At 40.3% G+C, this 24,841-nt stretch overlaps 2 protein-coding genes across 2 annotated transcripts in view; one reads left to right on the top strand and one right to left on the bottom strand.

The window, feature by feature from the left end:
- Nucleotides 1-24,841, bottom strand: part of LOC120573092 (myosin heavy chain, fast skeletal muscle-like) — a 697,218-nt gene that overhangs the window by 36,640 nt on the left and 635,737 nt on the right. The gene's annotated exons all lie outside the window — the stretch shown is intronic.
- On the top strand, nucleotides 11,470-17,721 carry LOC120573116. The gene is made up of 4 exons (XM_039822592.1): nucleotides 11,470-11,645; nucleotides 15,802-15,857; nucleotides 15,995-16,354; nucleotides 16,509-17,721. Exons 2-4 carry the CDS (start codon nucleotides 15,809-15,811, stop codon nucleotides 16,745-16,747), a joined length of 648 nt encoding a protein of 215 aa, XP_039678526.1. The 5' UTR covers nucleotides 11,470-11,645; nucleotides 15,802-15,808; the 3' UTR covers nucleotides 16,748-17,721.

Below are 24,841 nucleotides of genomic sequence, written 5' to 3'. Positions count from 1 at the left end.
CTCATCACGTTTGTTCTATTAATCATCAAAAATCACAGATGTGTTGCTGAAATATTTTAAAAACTGACACCAATGTCTGTTTAAATGTAGGAACTACTTTTTCAAAATGTCTGTTTAAAATGTGTTGACATATAGCTGGACACAAATGGTATTATGTAGTGGTTTGTATGCAGTCAGTAATGTAACAATATAATACTCATAAAACTCTTAACTCTTAACTTAAATTCAAATAAAAGTACGGTATTGTACTGTAAATTTTTTATAGAATTTATTTGTATTAATTTCTGTGGGTCACCATAATCCAGTTCCAGTAAATACATCAAACAAGGCGAAACAACAAATAAACAAAAAATAAATAAATCAATAAAGACAAATTTCAAAATGTCATCAAAAACAGTTTCGTCAAAATTTCATCTCTATTTTTTATATACTATACTTCCCTCAATCCTTATTGATTTTATCGACCCACCCCCACCCAGATCACACAAATACACATTTTTGGAGAGAATATCATTTTTCTGTTAGTATACTTAGGTAAGGCAAGGCAAGGCAAGAAAGCTTTATTTATATAGCACATTTCAGCAACAGGGCAATTCAAAGTGCTTTACATAAAACATGAAAGAGCATTCAGAAAACAATTAAAAACAATTTAAAAACATTCAAAGTCAAGAGTAAAATGTACAGTGCAGTATAAGAATTTAAGGTACTGTTAGGTAAAACATTAAAACAGTTAAACTTTTAAAAGCAGATAAAATAGGTTATTTAAAAAAAGGCAAGATCAAAAAGATAGGTCTTCAGCCTTGATTTAAAAGAACTGAGAGTTGAAGCGGAACTGCAGTTTTCTGGGAGTTTGTTCCAGATATGTGGAGCATAAAAACTGAACGCTGTTTCCCCCTGTTCAGTTCTTACTCTGGGGACAATAAGCAGACCTGTCCCAGACGACCTGAGAGGTCTTGGTGCCTTATAGTGTAGCAGATCAGAAATGTATTTTGGCCCTAAACTGTTTTAGGTAACCAAATCTCTATACCCTCCCAAGTCTTCTTAATTCCTTTGCAGTACCAAAAGGCATGCAAGAGGGAGTCGACATATAGATTACATTTTAGGCATATATCTGATGATGTGTTATCAAACTTGTTTATTTTATCTCTAGTGTAATATATTGTTGTCATTATCTTAAACTTTTTTAGATGCAGATTTTCGTTAATTTGTATGTTAGTGACAAGCTTTCTTTCCATTTTCCTTTAACGTCAACCCCTAGGTCTTCTGTCCATTTACTATATATACTTTGTAATAATGTATCACTGTTTTCCATGCTTATCAGTAAATTGTACATAGAGCCGATCAGCCTCCTTTTTTTGTTAATTTGGCTGAAAATGTTAGACATTTCAGGGCTGATATTCTTTTCCAAGTCAAAATTGCAGACAATCCAATTTTTCAGTTGCATATACCTAAATAATTATGTATCTTTTAGATTTTATTTGCTTTTTAATTCACTGAATGGTGCAACAATGTCATGGTTCATAACATCTGACAACTGCTTTATTCCACCCTTTATCCATGTTTCCCAGTAAAGTTGCGTGCTCTGTATATTTATTGAGGGATTGCTCCAAATAGGTATATGCCTGGGAAGCCCTATTTCTTGATGGAGAATTTATTTTATTTTATTCCAGGCCTTAATGTACTATTAATAACAAAATTTGTTGATTTGATGTTGCCCTTAGAAGAAAGTGCAAACAGTAAACTGTTGCACTGTTGCATTAATTGTTTTCTATATATATCCATGGATCTTCTTTTGTTTTATTTATGATGCGGTCAATATAAAATGACGGAGCTGCTACGTGATAGAACTCTAAGTTAGGGAGATTTAGACCCCCTTCTGCTCTTGAATGATACAAAAGTGTCCTTTTCAATCTAGATGCTTCATTTGACCAAATGAACGAAGAAATTATTGAGTTTACCTCTTTGAAAAAGATTTTAGGAGGCATTATAGGAATAGTTTGAAATTTAAATAAGAATTTCGGTAGCCACATCATCTTAAAGAGGTTTACTCTTCCTATTAAATTAATCTTCAAATCTTGCCACTGCCTAACATCCTTCTTAAAATCTTTCACAAGTGGAAGAAAGTTATCCTTATACAACCGGGTCTTATCATGGCTAATATATGTTCCAAGGTATTTTATATTTTTTTTCTGTATTCGAAATTGTGTGAGATTCTCCAAGTCCTTTTTGCAAGAACCTATTGCCAACAGCTCCGTTTTTGCAATATTCATTTTATAACCTGAGATCCTTGAAAAGGTTGTAATTATTTTCATAACATGTGGAACTGAGGTGACCGCATTACTTAAGTAAAGTAATAAATCATCCGCAAATAGGCTCAATTTAAAAAGGTTTTTTTCAATCTCGATACCCCCTATCTCTTTTGTCTCTAATTTTTTGAGCCAAGGGTTCAATTGCTAATGCAAACAATGATTGTGAGAGAGGGCATCCTTGGGCAGTTCCTCTAGTTAATAAGAAAGATTTTGATAGAATTCCGTTTGTATATACATATGCTTTAGGTGACTTATACAGAGTTCTAATCATATTCATAAAATGTTATGGAAAATTGTATACCTCCAAAACTTTAAACAAGTAGGACCATTCTATTCTATCAAAAGCCTTTTCTGCATCAACTGACATTATTGTTAAATCTATTTGGTGTTTCTTTGCATATTGTGCAAGGGAGATACAAGTTCTGGTATTAGTTCTTAAATCCCTATGTTGTATAAAACCAGCTTGGGCGTAATGAATTAAGCTTGGTAGAATTTGTACCAGTCTATTATTCAAAATTTTGGTTATGATCTTCTTGTCACAGTTTATTAAGCTTATAGGCCTATAATCAGAGGGTATTTTGCAAGTTTTCTCTGGTTTTGGTATAACAGATATAGTCGCTTGGTACATTGTTTCAGGAAGACTATTATTTTTTTGCACCAAGTTAACCACTTCTGTAAATAGGGAATCCATTTTAGCCCAGAATGTGGTGTAACATTCTATAGGAAAACCATCCATTACTGGAGCTTTTTTAGGGGAAAAGTTTTTAATAGCAGATTGTATTTCTATGTTGGTTATATCCTTGCTAAGATCTTCAATTTGCTCAGGAGAAAGACTTTTTAAGTTAATTGATTTTAACAAAGGGAGAGGGTCCTGGTCTTTTATTTCTGAAGTGTATAATTTTTCATAAAATGATCTAAATTCATTATTTATGGCCTGATTATTTGTGTGGACTTTGTTTGAGTTTACATCTCTTAAAACTATAGGTTTCCTTTTCAAAACTTTCTTTATTAAAGACGTCAAATGCTTTCCTGATTTATTGGCAGCTATATAATTTATTTTGTTAGAATTATGCTTAAAGTCTATGCTTTCTTAAATAACAGTCTGTCCAGTTTAAATTTAACTTCCTGTAGTTTTTTTATAATTACTGCTATTTGTTTGGGTCTTATGTGATCTCTGGAGTAATTTTAGCTCTTCTCTCACTTTATCTAATTCCCTTTCAAATTCCGCTTTCTTTTTTGATGCATTTCCAATCATAACTCCTCTTAGATATGCCTTAAAAGTATCCCAAACTATATTAATACCCGGTCTGTCCTGGGGATCCCCGCTTTTCACATTTGTTTCTGTAAATAGGTCTAAACGCACTGCCTGAAAACGCACTTTTTTGAAACCTATAGTAACTTTTACCACGACTTATTGTAGAAAGGCTACTGCAAGAAAAATTTATAGATTATCAAAAAGACCTTATTCATGGATCATTGATGTTTGTTTGACTGCCAATGTTAGAGCTAGCTCGCTGCTAGCGCGCTGCAATCATGTAAAATAAAAAGCAATCCAACAGCACATTATACATGTAAACAAAGACACGTTTTCTTGCGGCGGCCTTTATAAAATGAGCAGTGGTGAAAGTTTATATAGTCCACGGATGTATTAAGAGAATGTTATAATCTAGCTAGTCATGTTATGATGGGAAGTGGAAGTGACTATGCTCTTCTTCGTTTTTTGGTGAATATCTGTAGCAGAAACAGCGCCGCTAATAGGCCTGGAATATGAAGTAGCGTGTTGAGTCATTTACAAATGGATTCGTTTGGACGCAACTATTCTTGAAACGAATCCAGGGAAGACGGTTAAAAAAAAGATCGTTTTGGTCTGTGTGGACATGGCCTGAGACAAAGGAAACCATATAACCCACACGTATCCCTTTTCAAACAAAGAGAATGCAGCCTCCATGCGAATATAAAAGCCTAAAAGCCACACCTGTATTTGTAAATGTTTCCATTAGTTTTTTGTTGGTCAGACTGTTTAAAAGAAGATAAAAAATAGAAAATGGAATTGTTGTTTTCTATCTTTTTTAATGAAAACACTTAAGGCGACCCCATGCTGGCTATTCTATCTCTGGTTCTTTACATAGTTAAGAGTTTACATTGTGATATGTGGGCTACTGTAGAACTCAAAGGGCAGGTTTGATCCAGATCAAATGTAAAATCGGATTACATGCTCTGATCTTAGTTCAGAATCCTTCTTTTGTGTTTTGAAAAACCCATTTTGAAGATTTTATCCTATCCGTGATCCAATATCCCACTGGATTACTTTTGAAAAATTGGGCCCAGGACATTAGACTTCCTATAAATACATATTATTTTAAATTTTATAACATTGTTGCCTAATAAAGACATACATATAAAAAACGGTGTTATATATTCCAGCTCAGTCTGTGTCAGTATGTTAGGAATGTGTTGCTGACTGAGATGCAGACAGAAAGTTGTTCAGCAGGAATTTTCGTCCTAACTTGCTCGTCCTCGTACATGCACTTGGGGAGGAGTTTGTAGTTATAGCTACACCTGGTAAACACCTACAAACACACATGAACAGGTAGGATGTTGTTATTTTGTGTTGTTGCAGCATTATAATGAAACTTTTAAATTCACTTTTCTCTCATCAATGAAACAACAGAACAGTCAGCTGTTGTAACAACTGAGTAAACAGATTGTATATGTCCTCTCTTTGTCCTGTAATAAGTGAACTCTGATCTCATGTGTTTGTGACTCTTCACCTCTCTCTCCTCTCACAGGGAGAAGATGATGTGCAGCATCCTACTGCTCATCATCCTGACCTCCTGTGTCTCTGGTTAGTTTACAGCTTCACTTTATTATCCACTAACACTAAACAAAGAATCACTAAAGTGTCCAAAGAAACGTGGAGATGTAGTTTAAAGTTGTCAGTGTGTCTGCTCCTCATGTTTCCTCATAGGCGTCGATTTCGGTGGGAACAGTGGGTAAGCGCACCTATCAGATTTCGTCATGAGTCATTTTGTCCCCACCACTTTTTTTGAAAACCTTGAGCTCAATTTAGTTAAAAAAAATGAAGTTCATAACACATATAATTCTTGAGCGACAGATGCCAACAAATCCACAAAAATCTCTTTCCCTACAGGGCAGCAGAGACACAGCCGTTCTGCTGCTGCGCTGGCTACACGCTTATCTGTTCACAACACGGCAACAACTGTAACATTGGGATACGGTCTAGGTTGGGGGAGGGGTGGGTGGCACGTGTTCCCCAAATGGACCTTGTTACTTTGATTGGAATCCCCCGAGTGGGAATCGCACATGATTGGGTGATGTCATCATGTCACTGATGCAGGTGCAGTTGTGTGTAGATATGGTCAATTGTACAGGAAATTAAATCAAAATATTAGCAAAAGGCATAGCCACACATTTGCCCACTGAACTTCAACACGTAGCCTATGGTAGGCCAGGCATATTTTCCTTTCGTAGCTCCAATCTCTGAGTCTGATGACACGTCATGTCAACATGATACATGGATACATGAACATAGTGGGTCATACAGTATGTCTAATGCTTTTAAAAAAAGTTAAGGCTTTACTCTTCATAAAACGTGTCAGACACCATCACATTTTCATATACATTTTTATTCATTTACATTAGTAAGCTACAGGACAGCGTCTTTCAAAACATGACGTTGAAAGAGGAAAAAAAAAATGCGTCATTGTACCCATCACTTCTAAAAATGCACTTCCAATGCGTCTCTGTCCCCAGTACATTTCAAATCAAAGTGACACCCGTGCTTTCCCTCTCTGTCTCCTCAACAGGAACATTTGTAGTGAATGTGACCCAGACCTCCTATCAGGCAGAGGAGAACCACCACATCACACTGGAGTGGACCTTCACAACCAACCCTCACACTTCCTCCAACTCTCTTTATATCTACTGTGAACTGTTAAATAATCTCAGGCCCTCAGTCCTGTTTTATCTCCATGAAGGAGTTGAGGCCCCAGAGTTTCAGCATGAACAGTTTGCAGGACGAGACAAAGACGTCCTCAGAGAAGGGCCGACTCAGACTTCATGTGTCCAGACTCAGGACTGAAGACTCGGGCCTGTATGAGTGTACAGTGCACACAAGTAATGAGAGGAGCTCTGGTAAATGTTGGCTCCATGTCACTGGTAAGTTGATGCAGAACTTTCTTTCAGTTTCAATTTATCAGCTTTTTAGATATATAACAGGGAAAACTTTGAACTTCACAATACTAACACTTCTTTGTCTTTTAGTAAAATGTTTTTCTTCACATGAATGAAACAGATGTGTTTGGTCTCTTTACAGCAGCGAGGGATCGGCCTGAACCTGAGACACCAAACACAACAAGTCCACCACAACCAGAGAGTTGGGATATGTTCCTATTCTGCTATTTAATAATCGTGCTTGTAATGTTTGTACTCTGTCTGTATCTCCCCTGGTGGATTTTGTTTCTAGCTGTTACATAAGATTAAAAAAAAAGTTCAGCAGGTGAATCAGTGGATACAGTTAACATCTGTAATGAGAAAAAAATTTTAAGAGTTCATGTTTATAACAAAGAAACTCCCCCACACTGTCTAACTTGTGTCTTTCCTGAAGATGGTCTAGTACCGAAACATTGCCTACCATTAAACTTTATATTTATTAGCATGTGAGACAGTGTGTGGCAGTTTCTTTGTAGTTAAGTATTTTTCTGTACAGAGTTCATGTTTATACCACGGAGCCACAGAAAATACTCATTTCTCATTGGCTGGCAGTTTATCAGGACATATCACATACCAGCAGGTAACCATGGCAACAACTTTGATGCTTCACACACATGACATCCTCAAAATGATCACAAACTGGAAAAGTTGATAAAAAAACATCTTTCCTTTCTTTTGTTCATTATTTTGTAAAACTGTCACTTATTAGATAGAAAACTCAAATGTCCACCTTTATATACTGTGTATATATATATATATAATGATACATATATCTTTGATACATATACCTTTTGTTACCTTTCATGTTATTCTAAATCCTGTCTATGATGAAGCCTTCACTTTAAAGTGCACTTTACAAAAAGGAAAAAGGTTAAAGCTCGATGTGTTAAAGTAAAAGCTGTATATACCATAGACAGTACATAATGGACCAATAGACCCCGTTGCTCTGGATGGAGACCAGTGAAGGATATTAGAAGCACTTTTCCGGTGATCTCTTGTTTTACTGCGCGAGCCGCACCGACAACGTGACAGAGACATCACGTGAAAAACGTGTCCCGGCGTTGGAAGTCCTCTGGTAGCTGTGTCAAGAGAAATCTCAATCATTCCCAATCTCGCAGAGATGGAGAGTGTAGGTATATGTAAGGAGATAACATGGGCACAGGCTAATTATTGGTCACTAACATGCTAGTTAACATTAGTAATTAAACCTAAACAGCTAATGGAAGTCCAAACTGCCGCGAGCTTCTCCTGTACTATGCACGGTAATTCTTCTACTGAGCGACGTACGTGTAAGTCGTGGTTATACACAATTCATTAGCCTATTTTCACAAAAACATCTGCTACGGAATCATAACGTGAGGTACAAGGTAATGGAGCCTTTTATACATTTTCGTGTTTCTGTAGAAATAAACAATGGACAAATAGAGTCTTTAAACGCTTCCAGATGTAAAGTTATTCGCTGTCAAGTGACTTAAAAACAAAATGGTGGGTCAGCGGACGGCACGGGAGGTTAGATCCCATGGGAGGTTCGAGTTCTGAAGCGAAGCTTACCCCCTTGGTATATACATTCTGAACAGAAGGTCAGGAGATTTCATGAAAACACTTCCTGAGTGTGACTGAAGTGTTCTGCAGATCTGAAAGGTCTTCAGTTAACTGAAATGTACTGGTTCTGTTTTAGGATTGTCTGGTACTTCCTGTCTCTCTGTCATTGTGAAGCTGTGAGGAGTTAACTCTGGTGTTGATGAAGAAGAGCAGCAGAGGGAGCTCTTTACCAAGAATAAATCGCTCCGTTCTGTCTGCATGTTCCAGCTGTGATCATTGAGACGATCAGGATCTTTAAACAGAGAGATCTTCTGCTCTGATGTTATCTGACAGGTTTCAAATGTTAACTTCATCTGATGTATAATATGATTCATTTTTCACACCCAAATGTTTCCTTTGTATTTCAGTACCTCGCTTTAAAAACTGTAGATGTTCAACTTGAGGAGTCCGCAATAACTGGAAGATTTGGACTAAATAAAGTTAGTTTATATGTTCTTTTTTTGACTGTGATTTCTGAAAATGTTGCAGCTCTAACTGATCGTGTTGAACATCTGAATGATTTGTTGAATTGGAACCACAAATGGGAGAAAGAAATCAGGTCATTTTTTACATCTACTTTTTATTTTATTCTACCTCAAGTCAATCTGGTCGTATAGGCATAATTTACAGGGGGGATGGGGGTTACAACCCCCCCAATACATCTATTTTAATTTCCTTTACATAAGTAAAGACATTTACACCATAACTTGTTGCAGAAAAATGTATTAAATGCAGAAAATTTTAATTTTGCTCAAAAGTGGAGATCAAGTTGACCAGACAAGTTGAAGTGTGGGTGAGTGGGCTCTGCAGTGAAATTATGTCCACGGTGTCCCGCGTATTTTACAATAAGAAGTGATTGAGAATGCATGCGCATACATTTGGTTTGTTTACATAGTAACAATTAGCCGCTAGCTAACGAGTCACTCCAATGAATTTACCTGGATAAATGCACTTTACCCAGGCCTTTTTGAGAATATGCATACATTACTAAGATACCCAGTCTTGACTGAAGAGAGAATCTTTTCAGAGAGAGAGACAATTAACTCATTTAACTTCAAAATGTGTCTGCAGAACTGAGGATAAAGCATTTATAGAAAAGGTTGACTAAAATGTTGGGTTAGCCCTAATAACTTATAGTCTGAACTGAGGAGGATGCTGAGTGACATTACATAGACAGTACATAGAATATACAGCTTTCTTAAAAAGAATGAAGGAATGAATGAATGAATAAATTACAGAAGATTTAATGTAATATTGTGTCCCAGGTCTTCAAAGAGCTATGGGAGGTCATTTTGGGTTAAATCAAGTTGGTGCTGTACCACATTTGGCCACAAGATGTCCTCCCACTCTCAGTTACTCAGTCACTCACATAGTGTGTGATCTCTCTGCCTAATAATATACGGTCTATGGTTGTGGCTCCTTTCCTCAGAGTCTGTGTTTTGACCCCTGCAGGTCAGACTACATCCATGTCCCTCTATGACAGTCACTGTGGTGTATCAAGATGAACTCAGGAAGTCACATTCTACCGAATCATGCCTACTCTATTTATCCAACTTCATTCTCGGTCCATCTTTATTTTTAACATACATTAACGATATGGCAGACTCCTGTTCATGTGAACTATTTCTGTACGCTGATGATTTGGCTCTTTTAATGTCTCATAAACATCGATCCACTATAGAGAGTACCCTGAGCTCAGAGCTATCTTCTGTAAACAACTGGCTGATTGACAATATGCTGTCCCTACATTTTGGTAAGATGCTCCTGTCAGATATCTGGAGTCTGATTCGGCATCCCGCTGTGGTCAAAATGTCACATGTCTCTTAATAATCTGTATATTTGATCACAATCAGTTGGGATTAAACAAAAGCGCTTAAGAAATATAAACCAGACTGCAGGTGTAGCATGATTTGGGATGGTGTGTGTGTGTGTGTGTGTGTGTTTGTGTGTGCATGCACTTTAATTTCCTTTTATGAAGTAGCATTTTTTTTTAGTACTTTATTATTTCCCCGAGCACAGTTCTGTCTGTTGTTCTGCATGATAGTAATCCCAATGGCTCCAAAGGATAAAGCTTTGTCGAGTAGGCCTACCTCCTTTGTTTGTTTAGTCAGAGCAGTGATAAGGAGTCCTGTAGATAATAAACCATTTAAAAAATTTTCAGGTCATCTGTATTGGAGAAAAGAATCACTTCCTCCTATATTTAAGGTGAATAAAATAGCCTCGCCACACAACTACACATATCCTCTACAACTGTACAATTTTTACTTTATTTGTGTCCCCTTCACAAAATGCTCGAGAGATTTCATATTTGTTGCCCCCCCCCCCTCAACTGTTTGATGAAACAGACCATAATGTATTATTGCCTACTGATATTACTTGTTGACTTCCGGCCTGCTGTGTTTTTAGTTGAGTAGTTAACTCTGGTGTTGATGATGAAAAGCAGCAGGCTTGTCTTGGTAACTGTATCTCAATATTTCATTTTAACAAATGAAGAGGTTAAACTTTAGGAACCTTTGGAGAACTTTCTAACTAAAGTTCCTTGAAAATGGTCTTTGCTGATTGGTATAGGTAATTTTTAATCTAGTTTTTCTTTGTAAAGACTCACATTCACAGAGTGATTCAACTTATAATTCAAATGTTCACAAACGTTGGTGAGATGGGACGAGATAATCCTGTCCTGGCAGGTTTTTCTTCAACGATTGCGAGATTTGTGGGCCTATCTCTCTTATCATCTATGTAGCCTGCCAAAAATCTGCTTCAGTCATGGTTCAACTAAATCTACCGATAATATCTCTGATCTGTAGAGTTTCTCAGGGGAACGAGCGTTCAGGTCTTGAATGAGTCATCAGATCTCTGATCCAAGACCTCCTGTCCTCTGCTGACTGATGGATGTTGTTTCTGTTCTTTCCTAATGTTCACTTCATAATGTTACAAAGAGTTCATACTGTAAATGCATTCCTATTTATATTAGACAAGTTGTTATGACTCTTCTTTGTGTAAAAGTTTTTACCCAAAATTACTCAGAGAGAGTTACTCAACAACAAAGATAATATATGTTATTAGAGCTTCACAGGGTGCTGAAATCCTACCAGTACTACTAAGTCTGAAGATGAGAGGTAGTCTACTGCTCTATACATTAAAACATAAAGAAAAAAATATATTAAACTTCATTAGATTAGTGGAGAGTCCAGAGTCTCCCATCATGCACTGTGGTCGGTGGAGAGAAGCTGGAAACGGTAGCTGAATTCAGTTTGGATGACTCAGAGATAATATGGAAATTTGAGCACCTGGGACAGCTTCACTCCTGGCCACATATTGGTGGAGAGGCGGAGTCATCTAACTCAGCCTCACATTACACTCTCAAGCTTTGATCCCCTCACAAAGCTGCTGCATGGTGTGGTTGGTGTTTGGATGTGCTCATTAACTCTGTACTGGCTGTCTGTTGCAGAGAAGACAGACACAAGATGGACCTCTGTCCTCTGGTCTCCTGGTTTGGATCTTAAATGACTGAAGACACACAAGGTAATGTGTGAATGTGTTGATGTTGGTGTTGTCATGATATGAATCCTGTTGTACAGATTTAGTGTGTGAGGGTTGGTGGATTAGACCAGAAGTTAACAGATAATAATGTAGTCGGTTCTCTCAGTAAAGAGACAATTCAACAACAACCTATAATATAAACATTTAGTAAAGAGTCATTTTCAATACGACAACAACTATTGTCCAGGACTGAGAGGCATCATTAGGCCTCTCTCAATTCAATTCAATTCAATTTGCTTTATTGGCATGAACAAAGAAAACATGTTGTTGCCAAAGCAGTTTACAGAAAATGCATATAGTACATATCACATATTAAATACATACAGTAGGTGTCACATATATTCTATACAGTGTCATAAACATACAACATACTACAATACAAAACAATTACATAACACAATGTAATACTTAACAGTTTTGTACAATCTTATAGTAGTGAGTCCCTCAGGTGGTGGCAGGCAGATACATATTTAGCTGCCAGTGGGGCTGCTGTCCCTTCTCCTAGGAGGACTACCAGCTTCTCTTCTGATGTTAACATTGGGAAATTTGCTATTTTGTTGGCTATTTTTCCAAAGTGTAAGTCTCTTAGTGAAGAGAATTTTTCACAGTGGAGGAGGACGGTAACACTTTTCTCTGTTTCTATCTCCCCTGTTGAGCAGTGAGCACATATACGTTCCTCTCTGGGCAGCCATGTCTGCCTGAGTCTTCCTGTCTCTTCGGCCAGTTGGTGGTCACTGAGCCTGTATTTGGTCAGGACCCATCTCTGCTTTAGATCTCTGACAGTGTGCAGATACTCAGCCAATTTATATTCTCTGTTAAGAGTCAAATAACAATTTAGTCTACTTTGTGTTTTTGTTTGATTTTTCTAATGTTCTAAATATTGATCTTTTGAATGATTCATAATCTGTTTTGTTCTGTTGAGTTGTTTTGAACCAGTGCTGATGGGAGCCTCATTGGTTAGCTTCACCATCAGCTGACTGATGGCACTGTTTTCAGGATTCAGCTCTTGGGTTTTTAGTGCTTTAAAATGAAGTGTGTCTTTTTGGCTTAAATTAAGATGTGTCCAAAATGTATCTGTCTGTCTGTCTCTCTCTCTCTCTCTCTCTCTCTCTCTCTCTCTCTCTCTCTTTTTAAATTAATTTTTTAAAAATAATTAAAAAATAATTAGGCCTATAATAGAATGAAAAGCCCCAGGATGGCAGACAAATTATGAAGAAAAGTATTTTCCAAGGCACTTGCAGTTCTTACAGTTTTTGTAGAACTCATGGTAGAACTATAACTTTGTCCAGTTTATTTTTCCGAGGCAAATAGTACAGAAAAATAGTAGTCTACCTACCTACGTACAGGGTCTGACCATCATTAGTCTACTTATTTGTTGCTGTGAAAGGTGTAAATTTGAATTTCAGATAGCCCAATAGCCCAATCAGTCTAATACATTGATGCCATCAACATAAAGTTTAGGGGCACAATACTAATGATTTAGTTTGAAGATCATACTCTGAAGCAGACCTCTGCATCTCTTAGTGTCTACTCTCGCTGTAAAACAAAGATGAGCAGCGCTCCTCCCTGAAAACAGAGATGAGCAGCGCTCCTTCCTGGTCTGTTCCGCTTCAGGTAGCAATCATAATGGACGCTCTGCTGTGAGCATGCTGTGGCAGATGTTTCGCCTTTGTGTTCCATGTTAAAGTGCCCATATTATGAAAAAATCACTTTTTCTGGGATTTGGGGTGTTCTTTTGTGTCTCTGGTGCTTCCACACACATACAAACTTTGAAAAAAATCCATCCATGCTGTTTTGAGTGAGATACAGTTTCTGAATGTGTCCTGCTTTCAGTCTCCTAGTGAGCTGTTCAAAATCGGCCTCGGACTGTGACGTCACAGTCCGAGGCCGATTTTGAACAGCTAACCACAACCGTTAGCTCGTTAGCATGCTAACCGTTAGCATTAGCATGCTAACGCTAATGCTAACGCTAGCATGCTACGTCGTTCTCAATAGCAAAGCACTGCTACAACACACAAAAGTTCACCATAATCTACAAAAGAACTACTTACATGTGTGCCCTCATTTAGAAGTCTCCCAGCTAATCCTGCCTTGTAACTGACCAAAGTTGGAGAAACAGACTTTCTTTTACTGTCTCTAGAGTTAGCTAGCTGACATGCTCTACATCTAAGCTACTGAGCATGTGCAAGTGCAATCAAAGATAGTACAGAAGAAGAAGATGAAAAGAGGTCTCACTCTGTAGCTAAAACAGAAACCAGGTGAAAAGAGGATCTGCAGCAGTGAGAGAGAGCTGTGCAGTACAACAAAAATATGGTGCTTTTTGAAAATTAAACCATGTAAACCTATTCTGGTACAATCTTAAAATACAGTTATGAACCTGAAAATGAGCATAATATGGGCGCTTTAATGATTATTTATTTCAGTTTTCCACTGCCGATGTAGAGCAGCGTACAACCACTTCCCTAAACTTTCTCTCACTCAGAGACCAGAGTCTCCAACAGGGCTATGTGTCTGTCAGAAGGTCTGAGATCTACCGTATCAGCAGAGCTATAATGCACAGCAGACTATTGTGCAGATGGATTATTTTCTGAAATATAGTGATGTTATTCTTGTAATAGCCTATTATTGTTGTGGTTGTGTATATTTCTGTTGGGGTTTTTAAGATTTCTGTTGCCTGTTTGTATACTTCTGTTGCTGTTTCCTGTTGTATATTGATTGATGTGATTGGGTATGTTTCTATTTCCTGTATTTCCCGATTGATTGTTTATGGTTCTGTACTGTGGTTTTTGTTTCTTGTTGATTGTGTAGGTTTCTGTTTCCTGTTTTATTTTGGTAGTCTGGTTTTCTGTCTTGTCTTGTCTAGTTTTACTTCCTGTGCTTTCCCGCTTGTCTTATTGTCCTGCCCTGCCCTGATGTGTTTCACCTGCTGTATCACCTGTCCCTTGTTTGCTCCCTACCTCTTGTATTTAGCCTCTGTGTTCCCTTTGTCTTGTGTCAGATCGTTTTTTTCCAGTGTGGTGTCTCTGTGTGTCTGTTAAGTAAAGTTCTCTACTCCCGAGATTTCCTTTGGTCTTAAGCTCCTGGTTTTTGTACTTCTCTTGTTTTTTTGGATTCCCTGGTCTTGTTTTCTGTACCTCCGAGAATCAAGTTTTTTGCCTGCTGCATGCCTTTGTTGATGAGTATTTTGTTTCTTGGTCCAATAAACTCAAACGTTTGCTTGCCTACCTGCTCTGCGTTTGGGTCTTCTGATTCCCTGAACTGTGACAATTATAACTTAATATAACTTCATTTTTGTCAAAATATCACAACACCTCCAAATCTCAGAGCACGCAGATGGGATGAGTTATATTTTAAATGTGCACGTTTTGAGCATGAGCAGAAATCTTACACCACACACATGTGAGCTATTAAGTCCAGGGGATTATTAATTAATTAATTAAATGAATTAATGTATCATTAAGTTGAATAATTGTCATGTGCACATTTAAGTTTACTTTCCCAACAAAATACGCAGAGAGGAGGGAAGAGTAGTCATGCCTAGGCTACATGTGTGCTGACTCAGAATTAGAAAAGTTGATCTACAGGAGAAGAAATAGTTGAAAGCAATACAGAATGCCTGAGAGCCTTACTGCTAAATATTCTGTTTTTATATTTGTATTGTAATCTATGTTCACCTTTACATAAATATTTTTCCAGCACAAATTGATCAGAAAAAGTTAGAAAAAGGGCCTTAAAAATTCACCAGAAATTAAAACTTTTCTGGGAGACCTCAGACCCAACAGTCATTGGAGAACGATCACAATGTTATAGTTTGGAATGATAACAAGGATCCTGTTGAAGGCCGTTAGAAACGGTTAAACTGCAGCTTTCATTCACCACCCTCTGCTTTATCTCACAGTTCATCTCAGGTCATTTTAGACTCATTCTTCCTCAGTTGAAAAACTCTACTAACTGGCGCCATCTTGTGACAGAAATACATCACTGTAGCTGCTTATTGTGAGTCCACTGATCAGTCATGTTTAATAACTAACACAGAGGAAGAAGTATAAACAGACTGTATATGTCCTCTCTCTGTCCTGTAGTAAGTGAACTTTGAGCTCATGTGTTTGTGACTCTTCACCTCTGTCTCCTCTCACAGGGAGAAGATGATCTGCAGCATCCTGCTGCTCATCATCCTGACCTCCTGTGTCTCTGGTTAGTTTACAGCTTCACTTTATTATCCACTAACACTAAACAAAGAATCACTAAAGTGTCCACAGAAACATGTGGAGATGGAGTTTAAAGTTGTCAGTGTGTCTGCTTCTCACGTTCCCTCTCTGTCTCCTCAACAGGAACATTTGTAGTGAATGTGACCCAGACCTCCTATCAGGCAGAGGAGAACCACCACATCACACTGGAGTGGACCTTCACAACCAACCCTTACAGTTCCTCCAACTCTCTTTCTATCTTCTGTGAACTGTTATCTGATCTCAATAATCCAATCCTGTTTCATCTCCATGAAGGAGTTGAGGTACCAGAGTCTCAGGATGAACAGTTTGCAGGACGAGTCCAGTGGGACAAAGACGTCCTCAGAGAAGGACGAATCAGACTTCATGTGTCCAGACTCAGGACTGAAGACTCAGGACTGTACGTGTGTGACGTACTCACAAGTTATGGGAGTAACTCTGGTAGATGTTGGCTCAATGTCACTGGTAAGTTGATTCAGAACTTTCTCTCAGTTTTACTTTTCCTGCTTTTTTTCGATAAATAAGAAAAAAAAACTTTAGAATCTACAATCCTCATACCTCTTTGTTTTATAGTTAATATTTTCCTTCACATGAATAGATGTGTTTGGTGTCTTTACAGCAGCGAGGGATCGGCCTGAACCTGAGACACCAAACACAACAAGTCCACCAAACACAACAAGTCCACCACAACCAGAGAGTCGGGGAAGGATCGGTCTCTACTGTGTACTGACAGCAGCAGCTCTGCTGGCTGGTTGTTTCTGTTTATTCAGTCATCTGCTGAGAAACAACATTTCTCCTAGGAGTTTGAAGGTGGATTTGCAAAAGGATACAGTTCAGCAGGTGGAGTCAACCGTTTGATCAACTACCACAATAATTTGATTTTATACTTCAGAGAACGAAGAAATGACTAGTTTTGCATTGACTGGTTTATAAAGCACAATGAGGATTCCTAACATACTAAAATATGTTTTCTTTAGTCATCGAAACAAATGCCAACTATTCTGTGTCATTCATGTTTTTATTGGCCTTTTAACAACACAGTATTGTACTTGCCTTGCACAGGGTGTAATGAAGCATTCAAATTTCCTTCGGGATGAATAAAGTATATATATATCTATCTACAACACAGTCTCACTCCCTACTCGTCAAATGTATGACGCATGCTTTCTAAGTCTGTATGTCTGCAGGTTCCAGCTGTTTGTCTGTCTGTCTGTCTGTCTGTCTGTCTGCAGGTTCCAGCTGTCTGTCTGTCTGTCTGTCTGTCTGTCTGTCTGCAGGTTCCAGCTCTCTGACTCCCAATGAAGCAGTAAGGTCGACTCAGACTCTTCACATCTGTTAGTTTCTGTTGTTACTCTTCTGAATGTTTCTTGATCGTCTGTGATCTGAAGCTGCAGAATCGACCAAACTACAGCTTTTTATTGTGTTGTGTAATTGAAACTGGAACTTTGTATTACCATTTTCATCATGTTCAAATCAGCTGTTATATTTATGTTATTCTTTACACAGAAGGCCATGTATTAACTCTGCTGAAATATTTTGTACTAATAAGTTAAAGTTGATCCAGTTGTGATCAGAACCTGTTGCTGCCTCTGTGGGCCTCTAAAGCCCATTCACATGTTTCAGAAACATGGAGTTAGTGTTATTTAAATGTATTTAACATGAATGCTAGCTGGTAGTTGCTACGCTAGTTGATTCAGGGGTTTATTGAGAATGTAGTAGAGATTTATATATCATCTTTATGTAGCTGTCAGCATAACTAAGTCTGGAAAATGCTTCTGCTGAGATCAGGTATGGTTTATAGAAGAAGTCTGATTAAAATATTTTGCAAACTTTCTGTCTCTCTTTAGTGTTTTATGTAGATGGATACAATTATTGAAAACACAATTATTTTTTGTAATGTTGAATGTTTTTTAATGAATTTTTTAATTGCTGATAAAACCATCTGTAAGAGAATGTTTTTTGTATTTTGTTGCGCATATATTTAATGGTTGAGGATTTGTTTCCATATGAAATATAGTCGTTACATTTTTTACATTTTCATCATTTGATTTCTTTATTAAAATGATGAAAGAAAAATAAAGGTCCATGTTGTTGTTTTTCTTGACTTTGGTTTCAACCAAAAAGAGTTCATCAGATTTTATTGTTAGGCAGCTTATCTAGAGGATGTTTTTGAGTGAAGTGAGTTCATCTCTAATTGATGACTTTGTGTTTAAGAATTAAAATCTGAATTATGGAAGATCTCTTGAGACAGAAGGTGTTTGTTAGAAGTCTGAAGGCCACAAAGATCAGATGCTGACAGCAAATTAACTTTGGGCTCACAGAATAACCCAACAGGTTCACACTGACAGCATGTCGAGCAGTTCAGCTTTTAAATTTAATAATCAATTTAAATCCAAAAAACACACATTCAACATGATGAACCTGTTTCATTCAGTTTAACTAGATGCTGTCCCTACCCTCTCCTGTAGACTGGATCCTGAATAAAGTTCTCATTGTTGTTAGCTTTTTCTACAACCCGATCTCACTCAAAAGCGTACAAATAACACGGGTTTCTACCGTGCAATGTGTACGCGAAAGTGAAATTCTACGTGCATTACATACGCGGAGCGCTCCAATTGAAGTCATGGGGACCGGTGCGTTTTATATGCACGCAGCTCGCGTTACCACGTTGTGTGTTATCGCGAGAACAGCATCACACACAAAAACATAGATATGGTTGGGTTTAGAGAAAGAATGCAGGGAAAGGCTTTAATAACACATGAAAATCACAAAAACACACTAATAAACGGTTGGGTTTAGGGAAAAAACATTGGGAAAGGCTTAACAAAAAAACACTACAAAGTCGCAAAAACGCGCCAAAAACACACTAATAAACGGTTGGGTTTAGGGAAGAAACATTGGGAAAGGCTTAACAAAAAAACACTACAAAGTCGCAAAAACGCGCCACATAAACACGCTAAAAAACGGCCTAAAATCACCAAACACAGGATGCGAACCCCGGTCTCCTGGATGAAAGTCCTGTGTTTTACCCATCCACCACCCCAACCAACCTCCTTACGCGGGCACACGTCCCTTCATACTATAAACGCAGTGGTTTCCATTACTGTAATTGGAGCGCTCCGCGTATCTGCTGTACGCACAATTTCAATTTCGCGTACACATTGGACGTATTTCACAGGTAGAAACCCGTGGTATTTGTACGCTTTTCAGTGAGACTGGGCTGCTTTTTCTTCACTAGGTGACACTAATAGCTTGTTAAAATACAGCCGCATGTTTGAACCTGTTCAACTGTTTTAAATGTTACTAAACATGTACAAACTCTAGTTTCCTGTACTAGTGAAGAGATCAGGACAGAGACAACTTAATAAAACATTGTGCTCTTGTTTATTTACCTTAAAACTATAATTATAGTAAGTCTCGTGAACAACTCCTAAAAATATGTTCTGTAGCCTCTGAATAAGTTATATTGACTTAATGATGGCATTGTTTATATGTGTAGCTGCCTTATGTTTTATATCTAATTAACTTTTCATATGTCATTTGATTGATATGTATTTCTTTCTTTCTGTCTGTCACAATGTATCAGTATAGTAATTAAAAAAACCTTTAACTGTATTGCCATCTGGACGCCACACGGTGCATAGCATCTCAGTGATATCTTACTCTGCTGAGTTGAAACACATTTGGTTCCTTATTTGGCGGTGAAGCACTATTGTGGTTTTAAACAATAAAGAGGTATTTAGTGTGTAGATGTTTTGATAATGTGACATCTGGTTACATTTTGGTTAATGCTGAAATAGTTTTTGACACGTTTGGGTCTTTCTGACCTTCAAGTTACAGTAGTACGGTGGCTGACGGGGAAAACGCCCTGCAACTTCAGAAAACACATGCAAATAGACAAAACACATGCAAATAGACAAAACACAGGCAAATTAAGAAAACAACTTCATTAATTTGACAACACATGCGTTGCATTCAGCAAACGCGCTGCATATACACACAACACAACCAAATACATAAACGCGATGTAAATACACACAACACAACCAAATACACAAACGCGATGCGAATAAAAAACGATGCAAAAAGAAAAGCAGACAAACCCCGAAAACAAATGCAACAAAAAAACGCTGCATCCAGATTCCACAGGGGGCAGCTAAGTGGAACAGCTGGATTTTCGACCCCACGGGGAGCGGGAGAAAGCATAGACTGTAAGTCAGTCAGTCTATAGGAGAGAGAGAGAGAGAGAGAGAGAGAGAGAGAGAGAGAGAGAGAGAGAGAGAGGGAGACGTTCAATCTCAGAACGGTGTGCAACGGTGGAATCATAGACTGTTAAGTCTATGTTTGAGATATGTTTTCTCTTGTTTGGTGGGTGTGTCTCGGGTCAGGTCAAAGGTGATACTCAATCAGCAGAGACGTCTGTAAACTCTTGGTAATAAAACATTTAAAACTGCATCAATGTTTAACGTTGATGTTTGTTTAAGCCATATTACATGAGAGGGTTTCATTTCCAAGTCCGAAGGCGCATCACTGAAGTGTAGGCCTCCTCAAGTGTAATATTGTGATTAAAATAAGTGACCGATCTATATTCATATTGTGGAGCAATTCGCTCTTGAAATACGAAAAACAGACTATTTATAGTGCCTCCCTGTTTAGTAAACCAGCCAATTTACCGTGGGATTTATCAAATTGAATAAATCCCGCCTGCACATAAACACAAAACTGCTTTGCTTGCTCCATCGTGTTGTAAGTAAGACATCTGCTGAAAAAGTTATTGTATTCATTAGTATAACTGCCGTACTGTTTAGTTCAAAAACATCCAAAACACCAAAGGAAGAAGAGAGGACCAGACGCAAGCTTTTATTTTGAAAAGTCGAAGCTCGAGCACGGCACCAGCCTCCCGGCTGAGACAGGAGCATAGACTGTACATTACTAATATATTATATTATGTTATTTATAAGGGCATGAGATGGGAGTTCTCTTTTTACTATGCAGCCATACCCGACTCTAATAAAAAGGCAGAGTGCTCTCTCCCCGTGGGGTCGAAAATCCAGCTGTTCCACTTAGCTGCCCCCTCTAGAGGCCTGGAGAACTTCCATTGTGGAATCTGGATGCAGCGTTCTTTTGTTGCATTTGTTTTCGGGGTTTGTCTGCTTTTCTTTTTGCATCGTTTTTTATTTGCATCGCGTTTGTGTATTTGGTTGTGTTGTGTGTATTTGCATCGCGTTTATGTATTTGGTTGTGTTGTGTGTATATTCAGCGTTGGCTGAATGCTGCGCATGTGTTGTCAAATTAATGAAGTTGTTTATCTTTTTGCATCGTTTTTTAATTGCAACGCATTTATGTATTTGGTTTTCATTGTGATATCATACGACTCAAATGGGTGTTTCACAGTTTCTGTGATATGTCCAGATTGGAGGATATGTCTGGTACTACCTGGCAACCCAACCCAAAACTAGCACGCCTGACGTGCCGTGCGTCCCTCTTCAGGTTCAAGCTTACGTAAAGTAAAAGTCAACTGAACTGAAAATGTGTAAAACACAGCTCCAAAAAAAAGAAGTATGCGTTAAAATTAGAGACGCATCGAGTGATCGGCCATGACCGGCAACCAGCAGGTCAGTCTGACATATGCAGATTTTATGGCGGCCAAATGCACTCGGGCGCCGCATGATTAACATTGCGCAACATCAGCGCACCGCCGCTCAATCAGCTGTTTATGAAATGTCATTAAGTCGTAATTATACATTATGCTCTGCTGATCTCAGGCCCTCTCCGGGAACCATCACCTTATCGTGGTGGAGAGGTTTGTGTGTCCCTATGAACCTGAGGGCTGTGTTGTCTGGAGCTGTGTGCTCCTGGTAGGGTCTCCCAAGGCAAAGTGGTCTCAGGTGAGGGGCCAGACAAAGAATGGTTCAAAAACCCTATGAGCCAACGTAGTAGAGGTGAAGTTACCCTGCCTGGAGGAAGCCCGGGGCCCCCTTGTCTGTAGCCAGGCCCAGATGGCAGGCTCATCAGCGAGCGCCTGGTGGCCGGGTTTGCCACGGAGCCCGGTTGGGCACAGCCCGAAGAAGCAACGTGGCAACTCCCTCTCCATCCCATGGGCCCACCACCTGTGGGAGGAACCGCAGGGGTCAGGTGCGCTGCTACACAGGTGGCAGTGAAGGTCAGGGGCCTCGACGGACCAGACCCGGGCAGCAGACGCTGGCTCTGGGGACGTGGAACGTCACCTCTCTGTGGGGGAAGGAGCTGGAACTGGTGCGGGAGGTGGAGTACTACCGGTTAGATCTGGTGGGGCTTACCTCTACGCACAGTCTCGGTTCTGGAACCATACTCCTGGATAGGGGTTGGACTCTTTTCTTCTCCGGAGTTGCCCAGGGTGTGAGGCGCCGGGCGGGTGTGGGGATACTCACAAGCCCCCGGCTGAGCGCCGCTGTATTGGAGTTTACCCCGGTGGACGAGAGGGTCGCCTCCCTACGCCTGCGGGTTGTGGGGGGGAAAACTCAGACTGTTGTTTGTGCATATGCACCAAACAAGAGTTCGGAGTATTCGGCCTTCTTGGAGACCTTGACTGGAGTCCTGCATGGGGCTCCAGTGGGGGACTCCATTGTTCTGCTGGGGGACTTCAACGCGCACGTGGGCAATGATGGAGACACATGGAGAGGCGATCTAAACCAGAGTGTTGTTTGTTGTTGGACTTCTGTGCTAGTCATGGATTGTCTATAACAAACACCATGTTCGAACATAGGGATGCTCATAAGTGTACTTGGTACCAGAGCACCCTAGGCCAAAGGTCAATGATCGATTTTATAATCGTTTCATCTGATCTGAGGCCGTATGTTTTGGACACTCGGGTGAAGAGAGGGGCGGAGCTGTCAACCGATCACCATCTGGTGGTGAGTTGGGTCAGGGGTTGGGGAAGACTCTGGACAGACCTGGTAAGCCCAAACGGGTAGTGCGGGTAAATTGGGAACGTCTGGAGGAGGCCCCTGTCCGACAGACTTTCAACTCACACCTCCGGTGGAGCTTTTCGTGCATCCCTGTGGAGGCTGGGGGCATTGAACCCAAGTGGACAATGTTCAAAGTTTCCATTGCTTAAGCTGCAGCGAGGAGCTGTGGTCTTAGGGTCTTAGGTGCCTCAAGGGGCGGTAACCCACGAACACCGTGGTGGACACCGCTGGTCAGGGAAGCCGTCCGACTGAAGAAGGAGTCTTTCCGGGATATGTTATCCCAGAGGACTCCGGAGGCGGTTGCAGGTTACCGAAGGGCTGCAGCCTCTGCCGTGAAAGAGGCAAAGCAGCGGGTGTGGGAGAAGTTTGGAGAAGACATGGAGAAGGACTTTTGGTCGGCACCAAGGTGCTTCTGGAAAACTGCCACCTCAGGAGGGGGAAGCGGGGAACCATCCAAGCTGTGTACAGTAAGGATGGGACACTGTTGACCTCAACTGAGGAGGTAATAGGGCGGTGGAAGGAGCACTTTGAGGAACTCCTGAATCCAACTAATACGCCCTCTATGTTAGAGGCAGAGCTAGTGGATGATGGAGAATCATTGCCAATTTCCCAGGTGGAGGTCACTGATGTAGTCAAACAACTCCACAGTGGCAAAGCCCCTGGGATTGATGAGATCCGTCTAGAAATGCTCAAGGCTCTGGGTGTGGAGGGGCTGTCCTGGTTGACACGCCTCTTCAACATTGCGTGGAAGTCTGGGACAGTGCCAAAGGAGTGGCAGACCGGGGTGGTGGTTCCCCTTTTTAAAAAGGGGGACCAGAGGGTGTGTGCCAATTACAGGGGTATCACACTTCTCAGCCTCCCTGGTAAAGTCTACTCCAAGGTGCTGGAAAGGAGGTTTCGGCCAATAGTCGAACCTCAGATTGAAGAGGAACAATGCGGATTCCGTCCTGGTCGTGGAGGACCAGCTCTTCACTCTCGCAAGGATCCTGGAAGGAGCCTGGGAGTATGCCCAACCGGTCTACATGTGTTTTGTGGATCTGGAAAAGGCGTATGACCGGGTCCCCCGGGAGATACTGTGGGAGGTGCTGCGGGAGTATGGGGTGAGGGGGTCTCTTCTCAGGGCCATCCAATCTCTGTACGACCAAAGTGAGAGCTGTGTTCGGGTTCTCGGCAGTAAGTCGGACTCGTTTCAGGTGAGGGTTGGCCTCCGCCAGGGCTGTGCTTTGTCACCAATCCTGTTTGTAACATTTATGGACAGGATATCGAGGCGTAGTCGGGGTGGGGAGGGTTGCGGTTCGGGGGGCTGAGGATCTCATCGCTGCTCTTTGCAGATGATGTGGTCCTGATGGCATCATCGGCCTGCAACCTTCAGCACTCACTGGATCGGTTCGCAGTCGAGAGTGAAGCGGTTGGGATGAGGATCAGCACCTCTAAATCTGAGGCCATGGTTCTCAGCAGGAAACCGATGGAGTGCCTACACCAGGTAGGGAATGAGTCCTTACCCCAAGTGAAGGAGTTCAAGTACCTCAGGGTTTTGTTCGCGAGTGAGGGGACAATGGAGCGGGAGATTGGTCGGAGAATTGGCGCAGCGGGGGCGGTATTTTATTCAATTTATCGCACCGTTGTGACGAAAAGAGAGCTGAGCCAGAAGGCAAAGCTCTCGATCTACCGGTCAGTTTTTGATCCTACCCTCACCTATGGTCATGAAGGCTGGGTCATGACGAAAGAACGAGATCCAGGGTACAAGCGGCCAAAATGGGTTTCCTCAGGAGGGTGGCTGGCGTCTCCCTTAGAGATAGGGTGAGAAGCTCAGTCATCCGTGAGGAGATCGGAGTAGAGCCGCTGCTCCTTCGCATCGAAAGGAGCCAGTTGAGGTGGTTCGGGCATCTGGTAAGGATGCCCCCCTGGGTGCCTCCCTAGGGAGGTGTTCCAGGCACGTCCAGCTGGGAGGAGGCCTCGGGGAAGACCCAGGACTAGGTGGAGGGATTATATCTCCAACCTGGCC

Source organism: Perca fluviatilis, chromosome 14 (assembly GCF_010015445.1).
Source record: "Perca fluviatilis chromosome 14, GENO_Pfluv_1.0, whole genome shotgun sequence".
NCBI lineage: Eukaryota > Metazoa > Chordata > Actinopteri > Perciformes > Percidae > Perca > Perca fluviatilis.
This window is presented reverse-complemented; position numbering and strand designations above follow the sequence as displayed.